Source organism: Labeo rohita, chromosome 3, assembly GCF_022985175.1.
Source record: "Labeo rohita strain BAU-BD-2019 chromosome 3, IGBB_LRoh.1.0, whole genome shotgun sequence".
Classification (NCBI taxonomy): Eukaryota; Metazoa; Chordata; class Actinopteri; order Cypriniformes; family Cyprinidae; genus Labeo; species Labeo rohita.
In genome coordinates, this window is record NC_066871.1 from 9490982 (window position 1) to 9513996 (window position 23015).

The 23015-nt window shown below is 35.0% G+C and overlaps 2 protein-coding genes across 3 annotated transcripts; one reads left to right on the forward strand and one right to left on the reverse strand.

Annotated features, from left to right (window-relative positions):
- Positions 1–420: 420 nt before the first annotated feature.
- Positions 421–14803, reverse strand: LOC127162819 (UNC93-like protein MFSD11). The gene is made up of 14 exons (XM_051105677.1): positions 14592–14803; positions 13965–14143; positions 11474–11529; positions 9973–10080; positions 9814–9893; positions 8690–8786; positions 7216–7274; positions 6883–7027; positions 6532–6581; positions 6374–6439; positions 6158–6283; positions 5882–6056; positions 5558–5693; positions 421–4794 (listed from the first exon to the last, which is right to left on the reverse strand). Exons 2-14 carry the CDS (start codon positions 14052–14054, stop codon positions 4642–4644), a joined length of 1341 nt encoding a protein of 446 aa, XP_050961634.1. The 5' UTR covers positions 14055–14143; positions 14592–14803; the 3' UTR covers positions 421–4641.
- On the forward strand, positions 14290–22583 carry ubfd1 (ubiquitin family domain containing 1). Of its 2 annotated transcripts, none has more exons than XM_051105679.1 (7): positions 14290–14417; positions 16965–17246; positions 17939–18147; positions 18256–18321; positions 20877–20982; positions 21076–21158; positions 21355–22583. In XM_051105679.1, exons 2-7 carry the CDS (start codon positions 16982–16984, stop codon positions 21463–21465), a joined length of 840 nt encoding a protein of 279 aa, XP_050961636.1. In that variant the 5' UTR covers positions 14290–14417; positions 16965–16981; the 3' UTR covers positions 21466–22583. The 2 variants fall into 2 exon arrangements, with proteins under 2 accessions (XP_050961636.1, XP_050961635.1); XM_051105678.1 differs by lacking the exon at positions 14290–14417 and adding an exon at positions 15961–16081 and having other exon boundaries at positions 21355–22576.
- The last annotated feature ends 432 nt before the right edge of the window (positions 22584–23015 follow it).

Sequence of the window (23015 nt, forward strand, 5' to 3'; positions counted from 1 at the left end):
ATCATTTATTATATCATTTTATCGTTTTAAAGCCATATCTGCTTAAACTTTTGCTAAAGAGTTTTCTGAATGCACACATCCGAAGCACGCACACAGAAAGCGGCTGTCACATGGCACGTGAGTGCTAAACTAAGTTCTCTTTCATGTCTTATTGCACTTAAACTGTCAAATTCACACAAGTTTATGTTAAAAAAAAAAAAAAAAAAAAAAAAAAAACACAGGAGTTACAAAAACAGTCGGTTATGTCTGTGAAGGTTAACAGCTGGGAAAGAAAACGCATGTTTGGATTAGATTTTTGTGGCGCCAGCATAATATACAGTAAATAAATAAATAAAAGGCTGGGACTCTAAATAGTGTTCTGTGCTTGTCTGTGCAGTCAACAACAGAACATTTAGCATGCTTTGTTCTAACTTTTGTCATGGCGTTAGAACTGGTACCCCGTTGTCGCTTGCAAAAACAAAATGACAGCACCATGGGTGGAAACATGCAAATTAAGGGTAAAATTATAATTTATGCTAATAGAAATACACAGACATGAACACATTATAATAATAATTCTTTATTGAAATGCATTAAAACATCAAATCAAACCCAAAGGTTAGAATATTTCATACCGATTCTAAACACAAATATTTACAATATGACACATATAAATTATTGCATAGCTGCAATCTCATGAAATGTTTTTTTTTTAATTAGCAGGTGTGTAGTACAAATGTAAAAAGATACTGTCATTCAAATTACACATTAAAACATATAAAATACAGACTGAACTACATCACATATTATGCATAAAAATATATTGATAGTGTAATGTTCAGCACATTTTATGCGATGTAAAACGTAATGCAAAACTTAATACTTCATTTAGTCATTATTATTCTTATTATAGGCAACTGAATCTTTAAAAAAGCACATTTACTAAACTGGTTCCAGAACAAGTCATTTTCATGTAACTGTAGGGCTGGACAGCTGTTGCATCACATAGCACTTTTGTGATGCATGAACACACGCACATAGACATTTCTCATGAAGACCACAATTGTGTAAACACTGTTTAAACTAGTTCTGACTGCCTTGTGGCACAGTGACATCACTGTCTGGCTATCTATGAGTAATATTTTCAGTTTCTGAACCAGCTGGTGTGGTTATATCTAGTATGGTTATAACAACTTTAAAATGGTTCACAATAAAGAAACACAGGGTGTACAGTATAAAATCATTTTAGAAACAAAATCTGAAAGCGAATTGGCATGCCATTAGCCTTTTAGAGTTACAGATCCTAAAAAAATCACACAATTATACAGCAGGACCCTGAGAGAAATGCTTTCCTAACTGAAATGATACAGCTCCACTGTTGTAGACAAATCAATTCAGTTTCTTCTATTCATGTATAAGTGATTTCTTTCAAAAACATAAAACATCTTAAAGGGGTCATCGGATGCTAAACGCGCTTTTACGTCTTGTTTGAACATAAATGTATGTTGGCAGTGTGTGTACACAAACACCCTATAATGATAAAAATCCACCCAGTGGTATTTTTTTAATCTTTATAAGTAATATCCCCTTTTTCAAATCAAGCCATTCTCAGCATCTTGCCTATGTGACGTCACACAGACCAAGGCCACTCCCACGATAGTTGTCTGACACGTCCGTCTTACCTTAGACCCGCCCTAAATGAGCTAAATGAGCTATAAACAGTCCGACCGATTGTTTCGACGCTGGTGCAGGGGAAGACAACAATGTTTCCTAAGCGACTGAGGTGTTTTGTTGTTGGATGTAATAATGATCATAACATTAACGTTACTTTTAATTTACATTGTGATTTACATAAATATGTCTATGTTTGTGCAACTCACCAGAAGTGTGTATAAGGGGGTTTTATGCATCTTTGCAAATCGCCTTTCTTAATAATGTGCTAGTTAGCAAGTTTCGCAGCTGAATACGGCTAAATGCAGCTAAAGTAAACAGCAGGGTTGCCAGGTTTTTACAACAAAACCTGTCCAATTGCTATTCAAAAATAGTCCAAAACTAGCCCAATCCCATTTTGGAGGGGTTTCCCTGGTAAAAATTGCATTCTGGGTGGTAAAATACACATTTTTGGTGAGGTTCACCTGGCAAAATTCATATTTCAGGAGCTAAATATCACGTTATCGGGGTCGCTTTAACCCGCTATGACGAGTCGGCTGCCTCCCCCTAATTATCATCGTCACCCCGTCCGTAATCACCGCCCCTCACCGTCGTCGTCCGTCGTCTGGACCAGGATGCAGGGCAGATTGACCCGGCCCAGGAAGTGCCGCAGCCAAAGTGGACGAAGCCGCTAAATGAAGCCACTGCCCCTCATGCCACGGACCTCGGTGGGGAGCGAGTGCAGCCGCCAGACTCCGCCCCTTACCTGGACCCTTCCCTTCTGAACACTGCCCCTCATTCACGGAACCCCTGCACGTCAAGGACACCAGATCCCCTATTTATTTTGGACACTTTTATTTCCCCCTTTTGGACACTTTTGTTTATCTTAGTATTTAATAAAAGCCTCTCCGAGGCCTGACGTCACGCCCACTGTGTCCGTCGTTTTGCTCCTCCCGCCACACCGCAGACATGAAAAACAACCCACGGCAACAGTTTTAAAGTATCCCAATTCCACGGGAAAAGCACAAACTTGGCAACACTGGTAAACAGTACTTCTAGTCACCCCACAGGAGAGGGGTGGGGCGAGCAGAGCTCATTAGCATTTAAAGGTAAATGCAACAAAACAGCTTGCTCTGAAAAAGGCTGATTTTGACAAGTTAAATAGGGTATTTTTTACACCACCACAGAGAAATTTTAACCAAAGTATGTTATAGACTTTTCATTAAGACCCTAAAGCAGGGGTGCTCAACCCTGTTCCTGGAAATCTACCTTCCTGCAGAGTTCAGCTCCAACCCTGATCAAATACACCTGAACCAACTAATTAGGATCTGAAGGGGCACTTGATAATTGCAGACAGTTGTTTGATCAGGGTTGGAACTAAACTCTGCAGGAAGGTTGATCTCCAGGAACAGGGTTGGATACCCCTACCCTAAAGAATGACCCGATGACCCCTTTAATGATTCCACACTTCTTACTATAAATTATATGCTGTATGGTGTATATATATATTTAGAAGTTAATTACTGAGCCATCATCCGATTGTCATCAACATCCTTTTACACGAAACTTAAAGGTGCACTCAATATTTCTCCTCATTATGTATTTGTTCAACACATAATACACATAAAGAGACAATACTTCACAAAATCTGTTCAAAATCTCACATCAAATGAAGGATCCAGTCATATCAGTATTATATTTTACATGGAGCAGGTCCTTGAAATCACATGACCAGCTGAATACTAGTTTTATCTTGCTAACCTGGCTGTAATCTGACACTTTCACTCATGGAATAACAAAGTCAAGTGAAATTCCATATTTGCTTTTGCATGATGCTGCAACTACACCACTAGGTGTCAGTATAAGATGACTACCGTGTCAGTCAACATAACATAAACAAACCTAAGGGAGTGCACCTTTAAAGCAAAACAAAGATTCACATATAATGTACTCACCCCCTTGTCATCCAAAATGTTCTTGGTCTTTCTTTCTTAAGAAATTGTTTTTTGAGAAAAACATTTCAGTATTTTTCTTCATATAATGGACTGATATGGTGCCTCGATTTTGAGCTTCCAAAATGCATTTTAATTGCGGGTTCAACAAAACCAAATGCGAGGAAGAAGGGTCTTATCTAGTGAAATGATTGGTTATTTTCATAAAAATAATACAATTTATATACTTTTTAACATCAAACGCTCGTCTTGTCTTACTCTGCCTGGACTGTTTTGTTCCGGTTCATGACAGTTAGGGTATGTCGAAAAAGTCCCATCTCATGTTCTCCTTCAACTTCAAAATCATCCTATATCGCTGTTTTACCTTTTTTGTTAAGGGTGTTTGATCTTCTTTGCATGTTCACTTTGCAAAGACTGGGTCGGTACTTTTACAGCGATGTAGGATGATTTTGAAATGATTTTTGAAGTTGAGGGAGAAAATACGATTGGAGTTTTTCGACATACCATAACTGTCTTGAGCCAGAATACACAGAGTTCAGGGAGAGAAAGATGAGCGTTTGAGATTAAAAAGTATTTAAATTGTATTTTTTTTAATGAAAATAACCACCTTTTGGAAGTTCAAAATTGGGGCACCGTACCAGTCCATTATACGGAGAGAAATGCAGAAATGAAATTTTCTCAGAAAACAAAATTTCTTTATGACTGAAGAAAGAAAGACATGACCATTTTGGATGACAAGGGGGTAAACACATTATATGTGAATCTTTGTTTTGGAAGTGGACTTCTCCTTTAATATATGTAACATCATTTGAAAATACAATTCCATTGAAGATATGGAAAATTGTAATGCAATTCCAACTAACATTTTTCTGTCATAGCATGTAAATTAAATAAAAATAACAAATTGTAATTCCATGTGTATTTTAAGGTCCTAAAAAGTTCTACAAAGGCACTTTGGAATAAATCACGCATAGTGTTTTATACTTCCAAATTCATCTTACAACAAACAAATAGTGCAAGTAGAAGACTTACTGAAATGTGTCCTGAGAAAGACTCCAGCCTAATACTCCAGTGTGTCAACTGACATATTCTGCATCCTCTCCACCATGAAAAAACACAGCGTTCCTGTGAATCCCATGATGACCATCACGAGGAGCTGCCAGGTCAGCAGTATGTAGCCACTGTAGAAGAATGCCACAGCTGCAAAAACAGACTGAGAGAAGGACTGAATTATTGTCACACTGTATCAAATTTTTAATCAAGTACTTATAAAAAAAATACTGAGCTTATTCACTGGCTACTGGAACTTTAAATGCATTTATTCATGAGGAAAGTTATAGGGTATACTGTATCTGCCAAAGGAGAAAACATAAATAGCTTTAAATGAAGCACACGTATTTTATATTATTTATATTCTCTACATGCTGATCAGAAATCAGCAGTTCTTCAAATTATTAAAAAAAAAAACACTCATCATCAATGAAAATAGCCTATAAGGTAAGAATGTCAGTTATCCATTAATCTACTGACACTGATGCACACATCTGTGTAAATGTTATTTTTTAATGTTCATAGGGCTATTGTATAAATACATTTTAATACATTAAAGTCCTTCTATGCATTCAAACAATTAAACATGCCTAAACAGAATTTGGTAAATAGAATGTGAGAATAAATAAAACATTTCATATGCCACTAAAAATTTAATTTTTGTTAAACTTATAATAAATGTATGTTAAATTGTATACGTTTCATGATTTTAATTAATCAGGCATGCTTTTTGATTAACCATTAAAAAGTTATTGTTTATCAAGGAAATTTATATCGCCCCATAATTACCGTTATCGATTTATCATCCAGCCCTACGACACAGTATTACGCAAACAAATTAACCTGTATCTTCTTTGATTCAATAACACAGCTGGATTGCTGATATCAAGTAAAATACAATTTACATAAATGCAGACTGTCTTTACCTGTATGAATTTGAATATAGCAAAGGCTGGTGCGCTCTGTTCAGCAAACGCCCGGCCCAGAATGCTGTAGAGTTGAGTGTTGAAACAGCTGTCCCCAAGACCCAGCAAGAAGCTGCATAGCAGGGCGATGGACACGCTACAAGAGTGAACAAATAAACACAGCCCCATCAACAATGGAACAGTGCACTCTTTAGGAGACAAAAATTAGCTCAGCAGATACTTATATTGCATTTACTGCATCTGTTTTTATCAGTTAATGCATTCCCTGCCAGTTTTTAGTTTTTCAGATCTCTTAAATCTCTCTTAAATTATGTTTTATTATACCTTGGTACCAGATATGGCTTATGCTGCGAGCTTGTTTGGAAAACCACAGGTGCATCCTCTGGTATGTTGAGGAATATCAAGTAGAAGGCCACAAAGTGCACAACCATTCCTAAGAAGACGACTGAAGTGCGCCTGAAACGGTTATTTTTCAATACAAGACCAAACAATCCTCCTCCTGCAAACAAAAGACAGCATCCAATCCTATTAAAGTATCTGCTCAGTTTATCATTAGATGTCCATAATACTAAAATGCAAGCGTAATCAAAGTGCACTGACCAACGATTTCTCCAGTTCCCACCACAATGCCTGAAATGCCGATTAAGCCTTTTGCTGCGTCGCCAAAGTGTGTCGTAGCTCCAATGCAGGTTCCATAAACACCACTGTAAAATGACAGCTCCAAACCTTTAATGAGACAGCAGCAATCAAAACATATTCATCACGCTCAAATGCTTATAGAATTAATGGGCGTTTGTACTTTAGTGATGTCCTTACCGCTGTATGCCATGCAGAAACTTAATAACAATATGGTTTTTGTTTTGAAGATTTCTAAAATCGTCTCTAAAGGGGGAAAAGGGTAAAAAAGTGTTTTGAACTACAATGGATGTCCAGTTTGACAATTTGTAAGATATATTTTTGGAAAATTAACTTACTGAACTCTGTTTTAGCTTCCGTCACAGCAGATGTTGCTCTTTGTTTATATCTAAAATAACATTACACAACAATTTATATCAGCTACCAATGAAAAATCAAAAATAAGTATCAGTAAGTAGCAATTACCACTGTTTTCCAACAGTAGTTTAAAACTTAATAAAATTATTTGTTGTATTTATTAGATTTTATTTTTTAAGTATTAATCTGAATTTCTGGCCAGATAGGGAAGCAGAACAAAAATCCTTATTGCTGGATCTGTGAAAGAAAATGTAAAACTATACTTTGTTTTCAGTGCAAGGTGGAATCTCTAATTCAACATCATGATTTACTAAATGAACGAGTGAAATTACTTCAGTCTTGCCGATAACAGAGACTGGCCCTCCTCCTCAGAGAGAGCCTCTTCTTGCTGACGGACCTTCCTCAGTGCAAGAAAACTTAGTGTCCCGAGTACTGAGATGACCAGCAGAGCCGTAAACATAATCTTTCTGTCTCTATCTGCAGGTAAAAATGTGACAGAAAAAAACCCTCAATTTACGTTTAAATTTTGAAATATTTTTGTCATTAATAGCATAGTATTAGTATATATTGTGGTTAGCGTAGATTAAATAAGTGCTGATTAACATAATTAAAGAGTGAACACAATCAAGTTTCATCAAAGTACAATTTTCAAACAATCATGTTACCTGAAATTTCAGTTTTTCCATTCCAATCAAAATAAACGTATAGATTTCCAAACAACATACTGGAAAGAAAACACAAATAGAACTTTTCATACAGAAATCATGGACAGTTTTAGGTGGCTAAACATAGCTCTTGATGGTTTTAATGACTTGGTTAGTAAGTTTGCATAACTCCTCCAATATGACTTTTTTTTCTTCAGTTAAACACAAAAGGAGAGCTTAGGTAGAATGTCCAAGCTGCAATTTTCCATACAATTATTTGTCCTTATTGTCCTTTTTGCCCATCACATACTGTATTTTAGTAATCATTTAGTAATCAAACCATCCTGTGAAAATCATTTTTAAATCGGACATTGCGTTACTATGGAAATGGTACTTTAAAATCTTTTGGCTGTGTGGCTCTTAGTGGGTGGTGTCAGGTGTCATATTACAAAATGTATTAAGGTACTTACAATCAAAACTTTTAAATAATATTGACAGAAACTTAGACGTTTGTGACAGAAAAATGCATACAAAAAATTCAATGGAGTTTGGATGGCACCTGGTGGCTGTTTATGGTAAAACGCCCTACATAAAATCTGGAAAGGACCCTCACTTTTTTTTTTCATATCAACTTCAAATTTACAATGAAACTTATTTAGACATAAGGTATTAATTTTATAGCAATTTTAGAGTACAAATAAAAAAAAACAGTAGCGCATTTTTACAGTAAATTTAAATTTCTATAACTTTTTGATACTTTCATATTATGAAATTATTGCAGAAACTGCTTCTGCGATAATTTGCTGATTGTCCTCTTTAAAAAAAGTCCAACTTTAGGTCTGTATTCCAAAGCGTTCACAAATTATAATAAGTTTGCATAGTGCACTTTCATGCACTTTCACTTTCATGGGTGACAGTTAAAGGGTTAACATTACATTAAATAAAATAAACATTAACTCAAGTTAAAGAATAATAAAAATAAAACTTAAACTAGCTGTCAAGTCAACATATCTCTTTGTCATGTAGTTTAATGTGATGTACTAAAATAACTAAAACTGAAATTAAAAATTAATAAAAACTATAGACATTAAAAAACAATAACAAAATCAATAAAACGGTAACTTAAATTAAAATGAAAACAGAAAAAGTAATGATCTCAGCTGATATTTATATATATATATATATATATATATATATATATATATATATATATTATATATTTATTTACTTTCATTTTATATGAACAAGACAAAATTAGTCATTCTGTCTAATATCTCATTTCACAGAGGAAAGAACATAACACAAGGTTGGATCAACATATAGTTGTTAATCTGAATGCTGCTGATAAACATCTATTGCTTTGACTCCTAACATTCCCAATTAGTTTACCATTGATGATCACAAAATGATTAAGGTTAATATGTTAAAGTGAATCTCAATTATGATTTCAGGTTAACTGTGCATCAGGCTGAGCTCTCTGTAAGTGTTTCCTGACCTGCACTGCAGTAAAGCCCAAAACAATCCTGTGTTCCTGTTGATGGTGGAAGCATCAGAGTTCTCCACTAGAAAGTGCCCTTGAGCTGTCCAAAGCACTGTGGACACAAAAAGGCAGGTTGCAAACATTAATATGACTGAAAATGAATTTACAACTAATATGTGAACCTGGACCACAAAACCAGTCATAAGGGTCAATTTTATTTTTAAATTGAGATTTATACATCATCTGAAAGTTAAATACATAAGCTTTCCATTGATGGTTTGTTATGATAGGACAATATTTGGTGAGATACATATATTTGAAAATCTGTAATCTGGGGGTGCAAAAAAATCAAAATACTGAGAGAATCACCTTTAAAGTTGTCCAAATTAAGTTCTTAGCAATGAATATTACTAATCAGAAATTTAGTTTTGATATATTTACGGTAGGAAATTTACAAAATATCGTCATGGAACATGATCTTTACTTAATATCCTAATAATTTTTGGCATAAAAGAAAAATTGATCATTTTGTCTCATACAATGTATTGTTGGCTACGGCTACAAATATACCCGTGCTACTTATGACTGGTTTTGTGGCCCAGGGTCACATATGAGCTGTGTCGCACTACTTAAATATAAATGCCTCTTAACAAATAAATAATTAGTCGTTAACTACATAATGTAAGTGTCATTTAAACTACCTGCGATTTATTTTGACTGACTATAATGGATTCAACAGTGTAACAATGCAAACAATGCAAATATACCTTTCTGAGTGACAACTAGAACCTGCCTTTACCATAGTGCTTGAGTGGGTGAAGGAATTTCAAAATGTGAAACATCTGCTATACTGTTTGCTATACATAAAAGACTAACCACACAGGCTGAGAAAAAGTTGCAGCACTGCATACAAGCTTTGTATTTGATGAAAAAAACTATTTAATTATGTCTTTAAAGGAATAGCTCTGATGAACAACTCATCTACATCTTGAATGGCCTGAGGGTGATAACTGACTGAATAGTTTTGTGTAAACTATTCAGTCAATTACCAGCTGGCAGGTGATGATGAATAGCTATGAAATATTTGATGAAATGAAATACACTATGAATGTACTTGCGTGTTTTAAATATCTACTTACTGGCTGCTCCGATGCCAATTACCACTGATGTGAAATAAAAGGACCATGTGGATGGAATGATGAATACAGCTATATAACCACTGAAAAACACACAGATGTGAACAATACAGACAACAGCGGCATGATGACTACAGTCAATAAGAAATCTGAGATACTTGCCTATAAAGAACTCCACTCAAGAACATGGTAAGCTGTGGTCCAATAATTGCAACGATAGTGGGAGCTAACACATTACAGAATGAAAAAACTCCATATATTATTCCAAGGCTGTGAAAAGAAGGCGGCAAAATGATTGGATATCCCATTTCAAACATATTTTTATCATATCTACATCCAGAGTTTATTTTATATTTATATGTGATATCGCTTTTTAGCCTTTATTTCTCTTATTTATCATAATGCACTCTAAAATAATGCACCATTAAACTGCTGCATATTGTCTCTTTTACATTTCTTTGTCCTAGCTACAAACTCACCAGTGTTCAATTGACTAAAAATGCAAATTTATTGTTTATGGAACCCGGAGTATTAAGACTTGAATGGCTTAATATAACATAAATGATGTCTCTTACTTAAATATGTAGTAGAAACCTATGAAAGATTTATTAGATTTAAAAAATCCACATTGTTTCATTCATATTTTGGATTATGGGGGTGCCCATTTCGATGACGAAAAATGGTTGCACTCTGTGAGCTGCTGGCACTGCCTGATGCTATTTTTACCACGACACATCTCAGAAAATAAAATACTGATTCGATGACCACAGCTACTGAAAGAGCCTACAGGTGGCGATGGATGTAAGTGTAGGCTTAAGCCAAATGCCATACCAATGATTTTCCCCATAAGGAGTCTAAACGCTCCCGATATTGAGTGAAATCCGCGCTGAGAAAACCTTTAGTGGCTGCGGCATCATGACAAGCGTCGGCATGTTTATATCCTGCCAGAATGCCATCTAGTGATTCTTGTCTCTGTCGTTTGTAAGCTCTTTCAATAGCTGTGGTCGACTAAAAGCCTCAAAGGCATCAGGGCTAAAGATTTATTGGTAAACAGGCATCTTCTCATTCTTTTCTCCTCTTCTTATTACTGGGAAAGCAGTGAAGACTTACATCACTTCTTTTGTTGCCCTTCGACTGACAATTACAACCAAAAGCTGCACAATGTGGCATCGTATCAGTGTTTTATTTTCTGAGTTGTGTTGCAGTAAAAATAGCAACAGGTAGTTCATTGGGTGCAACTATTTGACATAATCAAAGCAGTGGTGCTCCCCATAGCCCAAAATATATATAGAACACAATGTGGATTTTTTAAATAATTTAAATAACTTTAATGAGTTTTCTACTACATATTTTAGTAAAAGATATCATTTATGTTATATTAAACTATACAAGTCTTAACACCCAGTGATCTCTTTAAATTTTAAGTCAAACTAGTAGTAATGTAATTACTGATGAAGAAGACCTGAATTTAAAGTTCTGAAGGCTCATTAAATCAAGTTAAAATAACATAATGCTACTTTACATTAGACTGAAACAAATATGTTGTAACACAATGCTGAAAACTTTTTTTTACATTGCAGTGTATTATATTTACATATCCATCATAAATCTCTAAATTATGAATACAGGATGTAGTAGAAAAGGTGAAGGACTGAGATCTTACCTGTGGTACCCACTCCCAGTGAAGTTAGTGCTATTCAAGCTTTTCACCACTGTTTGCTAAAAGGACGGAAGGAAATAAATAAACAAACACACTTTTGCTGTTGACCTACAGTCATGTAAAAAAGTTAGGACACCCTATTGAATTCCATGGTTTTCTGTATCAGGACATAATAAAAAAAATATCTGGTCCTTGGCAGGTCTTAAAATTTGGAAAATAAATCCTCAGATAAACTTCATCACATGACATATCACACAGTGTCATTATTTATTTAAGAAAAATACAGCCAAGAGGGAAAGGCCATGTGTGACAAAGTTAGGACATCCTGTGAGTCAATTGCTTGTAGATCCACTTTTAGCAGCGGTAACTTGAAGCATTCATTTTCTGTGTGGCTTTATTAGTCTCTCACATCATTCTGGAGGAATTTGGACCACTCTTCTTTTCAACGTTGCTCCAGTTTATTGAGGTTTGTGGGCATTTGCTTATGCACAGCTCTCACCACAGCATTTGAATCAGGATGAGCTCTGGACTTTGACTGGGCTATTGCAACACCTTGATTCTTTTCTTTTCAGCAATTCTGTTGTAGATTTGCTGGTGTGCTTGGGAACATCGTCCCAACTGCATGACCCAATTTTGTCCCAACTTTAGATGTCAGACAGATGCTCTCACATTTGACTCTAGAATACTTTGATATACAGAGGAGTTCATGGCCAACTCAATGACTGTGAGGTGCCCAGGTCATGTGGCTACAAAACAAGCCCAAAATGATCAGCCCTCCTCCAGCATGCTTGTCTTTTGGTATGAGGTGTTTGTGCTGATATGTTCTTTAGGTTTTCTCCAAACTTGGCGCTGTGCATTATGGTCAAATATCTCCACTTTGGTCTCGTCTGTTTAAAGGACATTATTCTAGAAGACTTGTGTTTTGTTCAGATGCAACTTTGCAGACCGAAACTGTGCTGCAATGTTTTTTTAAGATAGAAGAGCCTTTCTTCTGCCAAGCCTTCCAAACATGCCATTTTTGTCCCATATTTTTCTAATGGTATTGTCATGAACTTTATCATTTAACATGTTAACTGAGGCCTGTAGAGTCTGAGGTGTAGTTCTTGGGTCGTCTGCCATTTCTCTGAGCTTTACACGGTCTGATCATGGGGTGAATTTTCTGGGACGACCACTCCTGGAAGGAGAGGTGTCTGTTTTAAATGTCTTCCACTTGTGAATAAACTTCAAATTGTTTGGAAATGGCCGTATTACTCTTCTCAGATTGATGGCAGCAACAATTGCTTCTCTAAGATGATTGCTGATGTCTTACCTCCTTGACATTGTGTTAACACACACCTGAAGGCTCCAGACCAGCAAACTGCCAAAGCTTATGCTTTTATAGAGGTCGCTCAGACTTGCTGATGATCAGTTAATCAAAGGTATTTGATTAGCAGTGCTTGACTGTTATTTACCCTTTTAATTCCAATGTTAACAGTAAGGGTGTCCTAACTTTGTCACACATGGCTTTTCCATTCTGGCTTTATTTTTGTTCAGTAAATAACGACACGGTGCAATTTGTCATGTGTTGTTGTTCATCTGAGGTTTTATTTCCGAAATTTTAAGACCAGCCAAGGACCAGTTTTTTTTAATGATGTCCTGATACGGAAAACCATGGAATTCAATAGGGTGTCCTAACTTTTTAACATGACTGTAAATATCCCTGTAGCATGACAAAGTTTTCTAAAAAAGTTAAGTATATTTCATGTAGTGAATATAAAGTAAAAAAAACCTGCATGTATTAAAATAATAAAAGAATTTAAAAATATTCTGTTTGTTGTACACAAAAATAATTGTGCATGAAGCTTGTACACTGCAAGACACTGCTTGATATGTTAATTTTGCACTGAAAATGCAACATACAGATCAAACTATAGAACTACTTGTTGAAGCCTATGAGAAGACATCCTTATCCTGTCATGGTTGAATTGAGTTATTGGGTTCCTGTGTGGGGTGACTGTGAGGTTAACATGAGTCCACCATGACATTTGGTGCAGGAGCCATTAGTCATGCAGGATAATTCATTGACTGATGGGGAAAATCAAAAACACGAGATACGCCTGACCCAGATTTACCTCAACAATAGACTGTTTTCAGATAGTCTAACTGAAACTCTTTATTGAATGTTGTTTTTCACAGAAAAAATAACTTAAACTAAAAAACAACAACACTTGCCTTCTACCACGTACCATGGTATTGTTACTGAAATAAAACTTAATAAAATCACAAAAAGACTATGTCTGACATTTTATGTGGTAAAATAACAGCATTTGCTGTATTTTTGTAGAAACTGATGCTAATTAAAAACTTAAACTGCTCTTAAGTTTTGGCATAAATACTGCTAAAATTTCAGCACAACAAAATAAACATTTGAAATATTTTAAAAAACATAGCAGCACATCGTGCGTCTTAGTCTATAATTTACACTAGCATGCAATAAGAATGAAACACAACTTACTTCGATATTACCACAGGTGGTGAAGGCTGTAAAAATAAGCAAAAATCCTATTCCCAAAATAACAACATTATACGTCCTAATATCTGCCATCCTCAGCTCATTTAGATCCTCATGTATGCCAGAGTTTCAGCCAGTGTGCCTTGGTCCATGTAATTACAACCAGTATCCAGGAAAGCAAACTGTTAGAAAACAAACCAAGTGGTTGAGTCATTAGTGATCTACAACACGTATATTACACTATTATTACTATCATTCTATCCTTAACAGCAGTTAAACGTTAGCGAACACAAGTTGGTGGTCACATATGTGCACGCGCCTCGTGACCATCAAGCATGAGATGAAAGTTACTGGAATGCAAGATCCATGTGATGGTTTCCGTGGCAACTACTTCACAAGACGCAATGGCCCAGAATGACGAGGAGAAGCTATAATTTGATTTTACATATGTAAAACGTATGTACAGTATGCTGCTTATTGTGTTGCTTCAAGATGATTTGATAAATACATTTTAGGTTTAATGTATTCCTACGAGCGACCGCATAACCTTTAGTTATTCCAGGTTAGCTACAGCATTGTGCTAATTGTTACACATGCCGTCAATAACACTGTATCACTGCAATAACTTACCGAATTCACAAAGCCAAACTTTAACACGCAGTGGCTGTTGTTGCTATATCGCTTACGCGCAATCTTTAAAAGCAGAGATTCACCGTACGTCTTATGAACGTTAGAATGTGCGTGAATTGATCTGTACTTGTTTACATATTGCTTTCAAAGGTTGTCGGTTGTGTAAGCGCTAAAAGATCACTAACCCCTCAAGGTAAGGTAGGGTAAGTTTACGCGTAGATCATCCGTAGATCTGTATGCAATATTCACAGAGCGCAGGTCGATCGCTATTATTTGGAAATCATCAAACGTTGACAGGCTACGTCACATCTGGGATGCTCTTGTTTTTTTTTTTTTACTTTACAGAGCTAGAATGACAGCGTAAATACTAAAAAATATATACATAAATAAATAAGTACAGTAAATAATGCTTCGGGTTAATTTAAAAGGGACATACAAATAAACCACGGTAGCAAATTATCACACAGAATAATGCATCTTCAATTTAAGACAATTATTTTAAAAGTTTGGTCTATTTTACTCCAATAGGTAAATGTTCTTATCTTTTTGAATTGCAACAAAACATACAACATTTACAAGAACAATTAAAGACAATTAAAAAAGAGGTCACAATACAAGAATTTCTAAAATTATAGTATTAAACCGTAGAAGAGTATGGTGTAAAATAAATAAATAAATAAATAAATAAGAATCAACCGATTACTCGCGATTAATCGCATAAAAATATGTATTTTTTTTTTTACATAATATATGTTGCTTGTACTGTGTATATTCATTATGCATATATAAACACACACACATGCATGTATATATTTAAGAAAAATGTTGTTTATATATTATATATATATATATATATATATAATATCAATTATATAAATATAATTGATAAATGCATGTATATATTTTCTAAATATATACTGTATGTGTGTGTATTTATATACACATAATACGTAATCACAACGCGATGAATCGCAATTAATCATCTGACATGACATAACATTTTTGCAAGAAATAGCAATAAATCTAAACTGTTTTCAAAGAATCAGTAAAATATTTTTGCTAATACGGATATTTGGGGATAAATTGCTTTTTTACAAAATTAGAGAAGTCAATTCTTTGCATCCAAAAATCCTAATAAATAGGCAAATATGATGACAAAGAAGCAATTGGGCGAAATACCGTCAGTAAACTTAATAGATAACTGGATAGTTATGATAAAGTTTACGAATAATTTTAAAAGAAACTTCAACAAGTTGGCAAAACCACTTGAACAACTTTTAAATTGATTTATTTATTGTCTAATAAGTCTGAATTCTGTTCACATTTCACTGCGTTTACGGTTCGAAAATAATTCGTCGTTACGTTTCAGTCACCAGATTTTAAAATCGCAAAGTCACTACGGGAAGCCGCAGAGCTCATGCACTGACAGCACGCTCTTTCCCAGAAGCCTTTCCTCATATTGTACACAATCATCATGGCGGCGCAGGATGGTAGGTAGCGTGAAAATGTACTTAAATGCCATTTACTCAGTCTTTGCGGTGTTATTTATAGGCGTATAACATCAGTTCCACTTATTTGGCACTTGTATTACACTGAACGGACGTTCTTTTAACTTGTCAGGGTGAAATAATTGCTAGATATTCTGTGATTAGCCATGTCGAAAACTTCGGCTGTGTCACAAAATCTACTGAGCTGTCTACCCAGACAGCATTTCTGAGAGACGCTGAAACGTTTGCACATTTCTGGAACTTTCGATTAACGTTTATGGGCATCGCGGGAACGTTTGGAACGTTTAAACAAACGTTCCAAACGAGCCCATGGTAGCCAAAGATGCTGTCTAAGTAGGCAGCTCATTGAATTTTGAGACACACTCTTGATATGAGCTTGCGAATATTAGCACAGCGGGCTGGCTAAGTTACCGATGAGTCAGTTGTGTACGGTTACAACACGGGCTCTATCGGATCGCTCGTGGTTACAGTTATTGGTCTTAGTTCAACAGTTGGGTTCAAATAACGATAAGAGAATTTACTAGATGTTTCTGTGCCTTTACACAGCAGCTAGTCAGTTAGCTTTTAAAATCTGTATACTAGAGACAGTCTAGTTAAAGAAGTAAAACGTACAAGTAATAAGTGGGAATCTAGAATAAACACATGGTTTCAGCTTTTATCTGTATGATTTAGATAGTTACTGTTTTCTCAAAAACTGTATATCTTATAGGTTATAAAATACTGTCCCATGAGGATTTGTTTGATTTATTTTAATACTTGAATACTAGTTTGACATTGTCACATCAGTACTCAGAAACAGGCATTTGTACTTTGAAAACTACATTTCTGTGTCAAAGTCGTTCTCATCTGATAATTGTTCCCACAGGAAGTGAGGTAGTAGGAATGGAGGCTGAGGTCACACAGAAGGTACCAGAAGTGTTGTGTGAAGCTGCTGGACAAGAAGATGCAGCAGGGACTGAACAAGCATCTCTTGCCGACGGTGAAAGCACATCAGCCCAGCCCGCTGCTGTCAGCAACGGAGAGGAAAGCGACGAGGGGAAAGAAATGGTGGATGTGAAAATAATTTGGAATAAAAACAAATATGACCTTAAAATTCCTTTAGATGGCACCGGTGCTAAACTGAAAGAGAAAATTCACACTCTCACTGGTAATTATCATTAGCCTTTTTGCTTGTGAATGTTGTATTTTTTGTCACAATTCAAAAAGAAAATAACATAACAAGGATCCCAGGTTGGTGAACTTTTAGTGCTTACACAGTCTAAAAAAAAGCATCCCAGAATGCACCTCCTTCAGTAATTACTTTCATTTTTAAAATGTGGAAAATACCTGACTTTCAAACTGTCCCTTTTGGACCGTGGACCACAAAACCAGTCATCAGGGTCAATTTTGTTTTAAGTTGAGGTTTACACATCATCCGAAAACTGAATTAAGCTTTCCATTGATGTATGGTTTGTTAGGAAAGGACAATATTTGCCTGGGATACAAATATTTGAAAATCTGGAATCTGAGGGTGCAAAAAAATCAAAATATTGAGAAATTGCCTTTAAAGTTGTCCAAATGAAGTTCTTAGCAATGCATTTTACTAATCAAAAATTAAGTTTCGATATATTTATGGTAGGAAATTTACAAAATATCTTCATCTAACATGTTCTTTCCTTAATATCCTAATGATTTTTGGCATAAAAGAAAAATCGATCATTTTCACCCACACAATGTATTTTTGGCTACTGCTACAAATATACCCGTGCTACTTAAAACTGGTTTTAAATGGATAATGTGGACTCCCGATACAATATGCAGAATACAAATGCTTTTTTGTGTGTTTTGTATGGTTATCAGGTCTTCCACCTGCTATGCAGAAAGTGATGTACAAAGGACTGCTACCAGAGGACAAGACGCTTCGAGAAATCAAAGTTACAAATGGTGCAAAGATTATGGTGGTTGGATCTACAATAAATGATGTACTAGCTGTAAATACACCAAAAGAAGTTATTCAGCAAGAGGTTAAAGCTGAGGAGAACAAAAAGGAGCCATTGTGCAGGCAAAAGGTGGGTGGGAAGCCTATTTACATAATGTTAACAAAGGAAAAAGAATTCCTATAAATATACCTATGAACTTATATTTTATAAATGTACTTGTGGTTACTTTTTTCTCAGCAACATAGAAAAGTTTTGGACAAAGGAAAACCAGATGATGTCATGCCATCTATAAAAGGAGCTAAGGTAAGCAAAACCTGTGAGGCATTGGATATGATTAGACTGTACCAGATCATTGCACACATGCCACGCAAAATTAATTTTATATATATATTAGTGCTGTCAATTTTACTTATTAATTTAAAGGGGTCATAGATTTTTTTTAAATTATTGTTTCAGCATGTTCCCTGAGGCTCAGTTATTATGGTAATACATTCTTTGCACACAGGAAAAAAAAAAAAAAAGTTTCAATGCCCCCTTGCTATTGCATATGAGTACGTATTTTGACAACATGATCCAAGCATGCAGAATAGCTTCATCTTTCAACAAATGTTTCTTTGCGAACTCTCCATTACACTTCGCCTCATTTACAAAACACAATGGTCTGAACAAACATAATCCTTTGACGCGATCCTTGCCCTGGAGGCAGTTAATATGCAAATGTTTGTGCCCTTGTGACATCACATGCCACCTCTGATCCAAACGAGTCATTTTTGGAGCTTGATTAAATAAATGCTTTGTTTACTATGCTATGAAACTTGCAGGATTTATTAATGGTACAGAGACCTCTTATATGCTTGAGGATCAAGGCAAATTTGATTTCTCATGTCATGACCCCTTTAATAAGTTATGGAAAAATAAAACAATAAAAATATTTTAATGCAGTTAACTCACTGCCCCCCTTACCACTTTATGTTTCATACAGTTGACTGGGCAACAACTCACTGTGTCATGTAGTCAATAAATGCAGTTATGCGCCCCTAAAATTTAAGATATTGGGACAAAAATGTCCATAATTCATATGCTATTTGTATATGTTTTTGTCCCGCATAGCACGAGTGTGATTGTATGCAGCTGTTCAGTACATAAGAAGTTAATTTTGTGTAATATTTCAAATTGTATATTATATGTAACCCTGGACCACAAAATCAGTTGTACGTAGCATGAGTATATTTGTAGCAATAGCCAAAAATATATTGTATGGGTCAAAATTATAAATTTTTCTTTATGCCAAAAATCATTTGGATATTAAGTAAAGATCACGTTCCAAGAAGATATTTTGTAAATTTCCTACTGTAAATATATCAAAATGTAATTTTTGATTAGTAATATGCATTGCTAAGAACTTCATTTGAACAACTTTAAAGGCAATTTTCTCAATATTTTGATTTTTTTTTTTTTTTTTGCACCCTCAGATTCCAGATTTTCAAATAGTCATATCTCGGCCAAACATTGTCCTATCTGATCCTACATCAATGGAAAGCTTATTTATTTAGCTTTCAGGGGATATATAAATCTCAATTTTGGTTTGTGGTCCAAGGTCACATATATTTATTTCATATTTTGTGTTGTAATCTGTTTTTTCTCAATTTTGCCAACAAAAATGTAACGTATAAAGCCACAGCAGAACTGTTGTGCATCTACAAGCATCACACAGTGGTGTTTCTTTACTGTACGAATCCGTGTTTTGGAGGAATCGGGTGAACCAATTCAGTGGCCCATTCATAAAGATTTACTTAATTTCTGAATGAATCAGCCGTTTGAACCAATTACATAAATAAGTGACTCAATGACTTTTGTCTCAAAAATGTCTCAAAAGACATTTTAGAGTATCATTCTGTTAAAAAAATTATATTTCCATATTAAATAAAAAATTAATAAAATGCATTAAAGGGATAGTTCTCCCAAAAATTTAAATTGTCATCATTTACTCACCCTCATTTCAATCCAAACCTATATAACTTGCTTTCTTTCGGAGGACATAAAAGAAGGTATTGTGAAGACTGTTGTTATCCAACCTGTAAAATAACATTTTTCTATTTTAATATACATTAAAATTAAATTTATTCCTATGATCAAAGCTGAATTTTCAGCATCATTATTCCAGTATTTAGTGTCACATGATCCTTCAGAAGTCATTCTAAAATGCTGATTATTATCAGTGTTGGAAACACTTTTTTTTTTTTTTGGAACCTGTGACACTTTTTTTTCAGGATGCTTTGATGAATAAAAATTTAAAAAAGAACAGCAATTATTTAAAATAGCAATCTTTTCTAACAATATACACTACTTTTTTTTTTTTTCTTTCTTGTTTTAAAAGAAATTAATACTTTAAGTTGACAACATAGATAACTCTAATAATAAACCAGCATATTAGAATGATTTCTAAAGGATCATGTGACACTTAAGACTGGAGTAATGGCTGATGAAAATTCAGCTTTGCATAACAGGAATAAACTTTATTTTAAAGTATATTAAATAGAAACCATAATTGTATATTGTAATAACATTTCGCATTATTACTGGGGGTTTTTTCAGTGTTTTTGATCACATAAATGCAGCCTTGATGCACATCAAAGAGTTCTTTAAAAAACATAAATCTTACTGATCCCAAACTTTTAAACAGCAGTGTATATATTTATGAGTGTGCATTTTTCACGGTACAGCATCAAGTGGGTGGTGGTTTAGTGATCATGTGATCCTGTCCTTCATTTCCCCAGCTGTAAAGTTCTTTTAAGGGCTTACAATAAGTTCCTTGTGCACACTAATGAGATCCAAGTGATTTCTTATTTGTTAAACAGGAGCGTCTGCCAACAGTGCCTTTATCAGGAATGTACAACAAATCTGGCGGAAAAGTACGACTTACTTTTAAACTGGAACAGGATCAGTTATGGATCGGAACAAAAGGTGATTTAATTATTTAAATACATTTCTATTGGTAATACTCAAATTATGCTTATCTTGATTTATTTTTTTTATTTTATTTTTTCTGGCTTGCAGAAAGAACAGAAAAAATCCCGATGGGTTCCATCAAAAATGTTGTGACTGAGCCAATAGAGGGTCACGAGGACTATCATATGATGGTATGTGTTTATTGGAATGTTTTTAACAAGCTATGCATTGTATCTGTCATTCTCAAACAGGATTGTTTTTTTAATTAATTTTTTTTTTTTTTTTTCTTGCTGCTGTAAGACAAAAACACTGCAGAAGAAGGTCAAATCATGCATATTCATATTTCTATAAATATATTTTTGTTTGTTTTTGTTTGTCACCCTATAGGCATTTCAACTGGGTCCGACAGAAGCCTCACAATATTGGGTCTACTGGGTGCCTGCACAGTTTGTTGATGCAATCAAAGACACAGTTCTCGGAAAATGGCAGTATTTTTAACGTGCCTCTATAGACACTGAAGAATTGGGATTCAGAACAAAAGATTGAAAACGTTAACTGGAGCCAACACAATAATCTGAAGAACTGATTTTTCTGAAGTATATCCAGAGCAAACCGAAGGATTGCTGTTGGACGAAATATTTTGGGGGTTTTAAGTGCACTAAGTGTCAGCATCCCATTTTTCAAACTGTTTCACCACTCGTTTTTTTTAAAGCAATCCCAAGCATAAACAGAAAATTGTACAGAACTTGCATATACATTTCTCGTAGTTATTCTGAAAGAAATAAAAATTATTTAAGGAAAACGATCGATGCAGTAGAAAGATTTTATCTAGTATATTCCTCGGTTTACTGTGCAACTCGAGCAATCTTGCCAAAGTCGACAGTTCACACAGCTAATTTTACAATCAGTTTTTATCATTGCACAGACTATAGTTTACATACAACAACGTAACACTCAAATAAGGTATTAATCCAGGTTAAAAGAGCATTGTTGCATTTTATGTCGTTCAAAAATTCTGCAGTTTCTTCAAGACTCTTAATAGCACATGGAAAGCTTGTCTCACTTTGTCTTGACGGCAGAAGACTTGTTGCAGAATTACAACCCTAACGCCAAGAGTACAGTTGCTCAGCCTCTGTGCTTTCAACCACATGATGCTTTGACAAAGGCAATATCTTCTTAATATTTTATTGTTTAGTGCAGCAACATCTCTAGGCCTAAGTCCCTCTCAAATCAGATGTAATATTAGGGAAAACAGTGTTGATGTGCCCTTAATACACTGCGTATATAACTAAGTTGCTGATGAGTGACTTTTCTGATCATGCATGTTGTTTTTTCAAACATGGTGCTAACCAATGATAAGCATTTTTAATTCAATAAAGCCCAAAGGAAGGAAGAATTTCAGTGATCTTTCTGTAATAAATTTGCCTATATACTTACATTTTTAATTTTCAAACTCTACATGTATATATGCATCTAATTCGATAATAAGAGGAATAGCTCAACCTAAAATGAAAATTTACTCATCCTCATTCCATCCAAGATGTAGATTTAGCAGTACATGACTTGTTCACCAATGGATTCTCTGCAGTGAATGGGTGCCGTCAGAATAAGATTCCAAACAGCTGATAAAAACATCACAATAATCCACAAGTAATCCACATGACTGTGTAGCACAGCTGCATGTTTGTGAGAAAGAAGTCCATCATTAAGACATTTTTAACTTAAACCATTGCTTCTGGCTAAAATATGAGTCCTCTATCTGTAATATTGATGTCACCAGTGAAAAAATCACCTGGATGAGGAGAGAAATATGCACTGTTTACAAGAGAAAACAGTTCTAGACTAGGGCTGCACGATAAATCGCATGCGATGGTCAGGTGTGTTTAGACAGTAAAGCCGGTACTTTGATTAGTAGTAAATCTCCATCACGTGCGTTCAGCTGGAGCGGCAATTAATACACGGAGCCGTAAATCACTGACAAGCTACGCAAAATCGCGCTCATAATCACAGATGAATCACATTCGATTATGAGCGCGATTTTGCGTAGC

Excerpts from the sequence above, each read along its gene's own strand:
- ubfd1 (XM_051105678.1), top strand. Across the intron at positions 17,247-17,938 it reads GAAAATTCACACTCTCACTG|GTCTTCCACCTGCTATGCAG; the intron begins GTAATTATCATT and ends TATGGTTATCAG. Across the intron at positions 18,322-20,876 it reads CATCTATAAAAGGAGCTAAG|GAGCGTCTGCCAACAGTGCC; the intron begins GTAAGCAAAACC and ends TTTGTTAAACAG.
- LOC127162819 (XM_051105677.1), bottom strand. The coding sequence starts at position 14,054 with ATGGCAGATATTAGGACGTATAATGTTGTTATTTTGGGAATAGGATTT. Across the intron at positions 8,787-9,813 it reads AATTGGCATCGGAGCAGCCA|TGCTTTGGACAGCTCAAGGG; the intron begins GTAAGTAGATAT and ends TTGTGTCCACAG. Across the intron at positions 7,028-7,215 it reads TGGAAAAACTGAAATTTCAG|ATAGAGACAGAAAGATTATG; the intron begins GTAACATGATTG and ends TTTTACCTGCAG.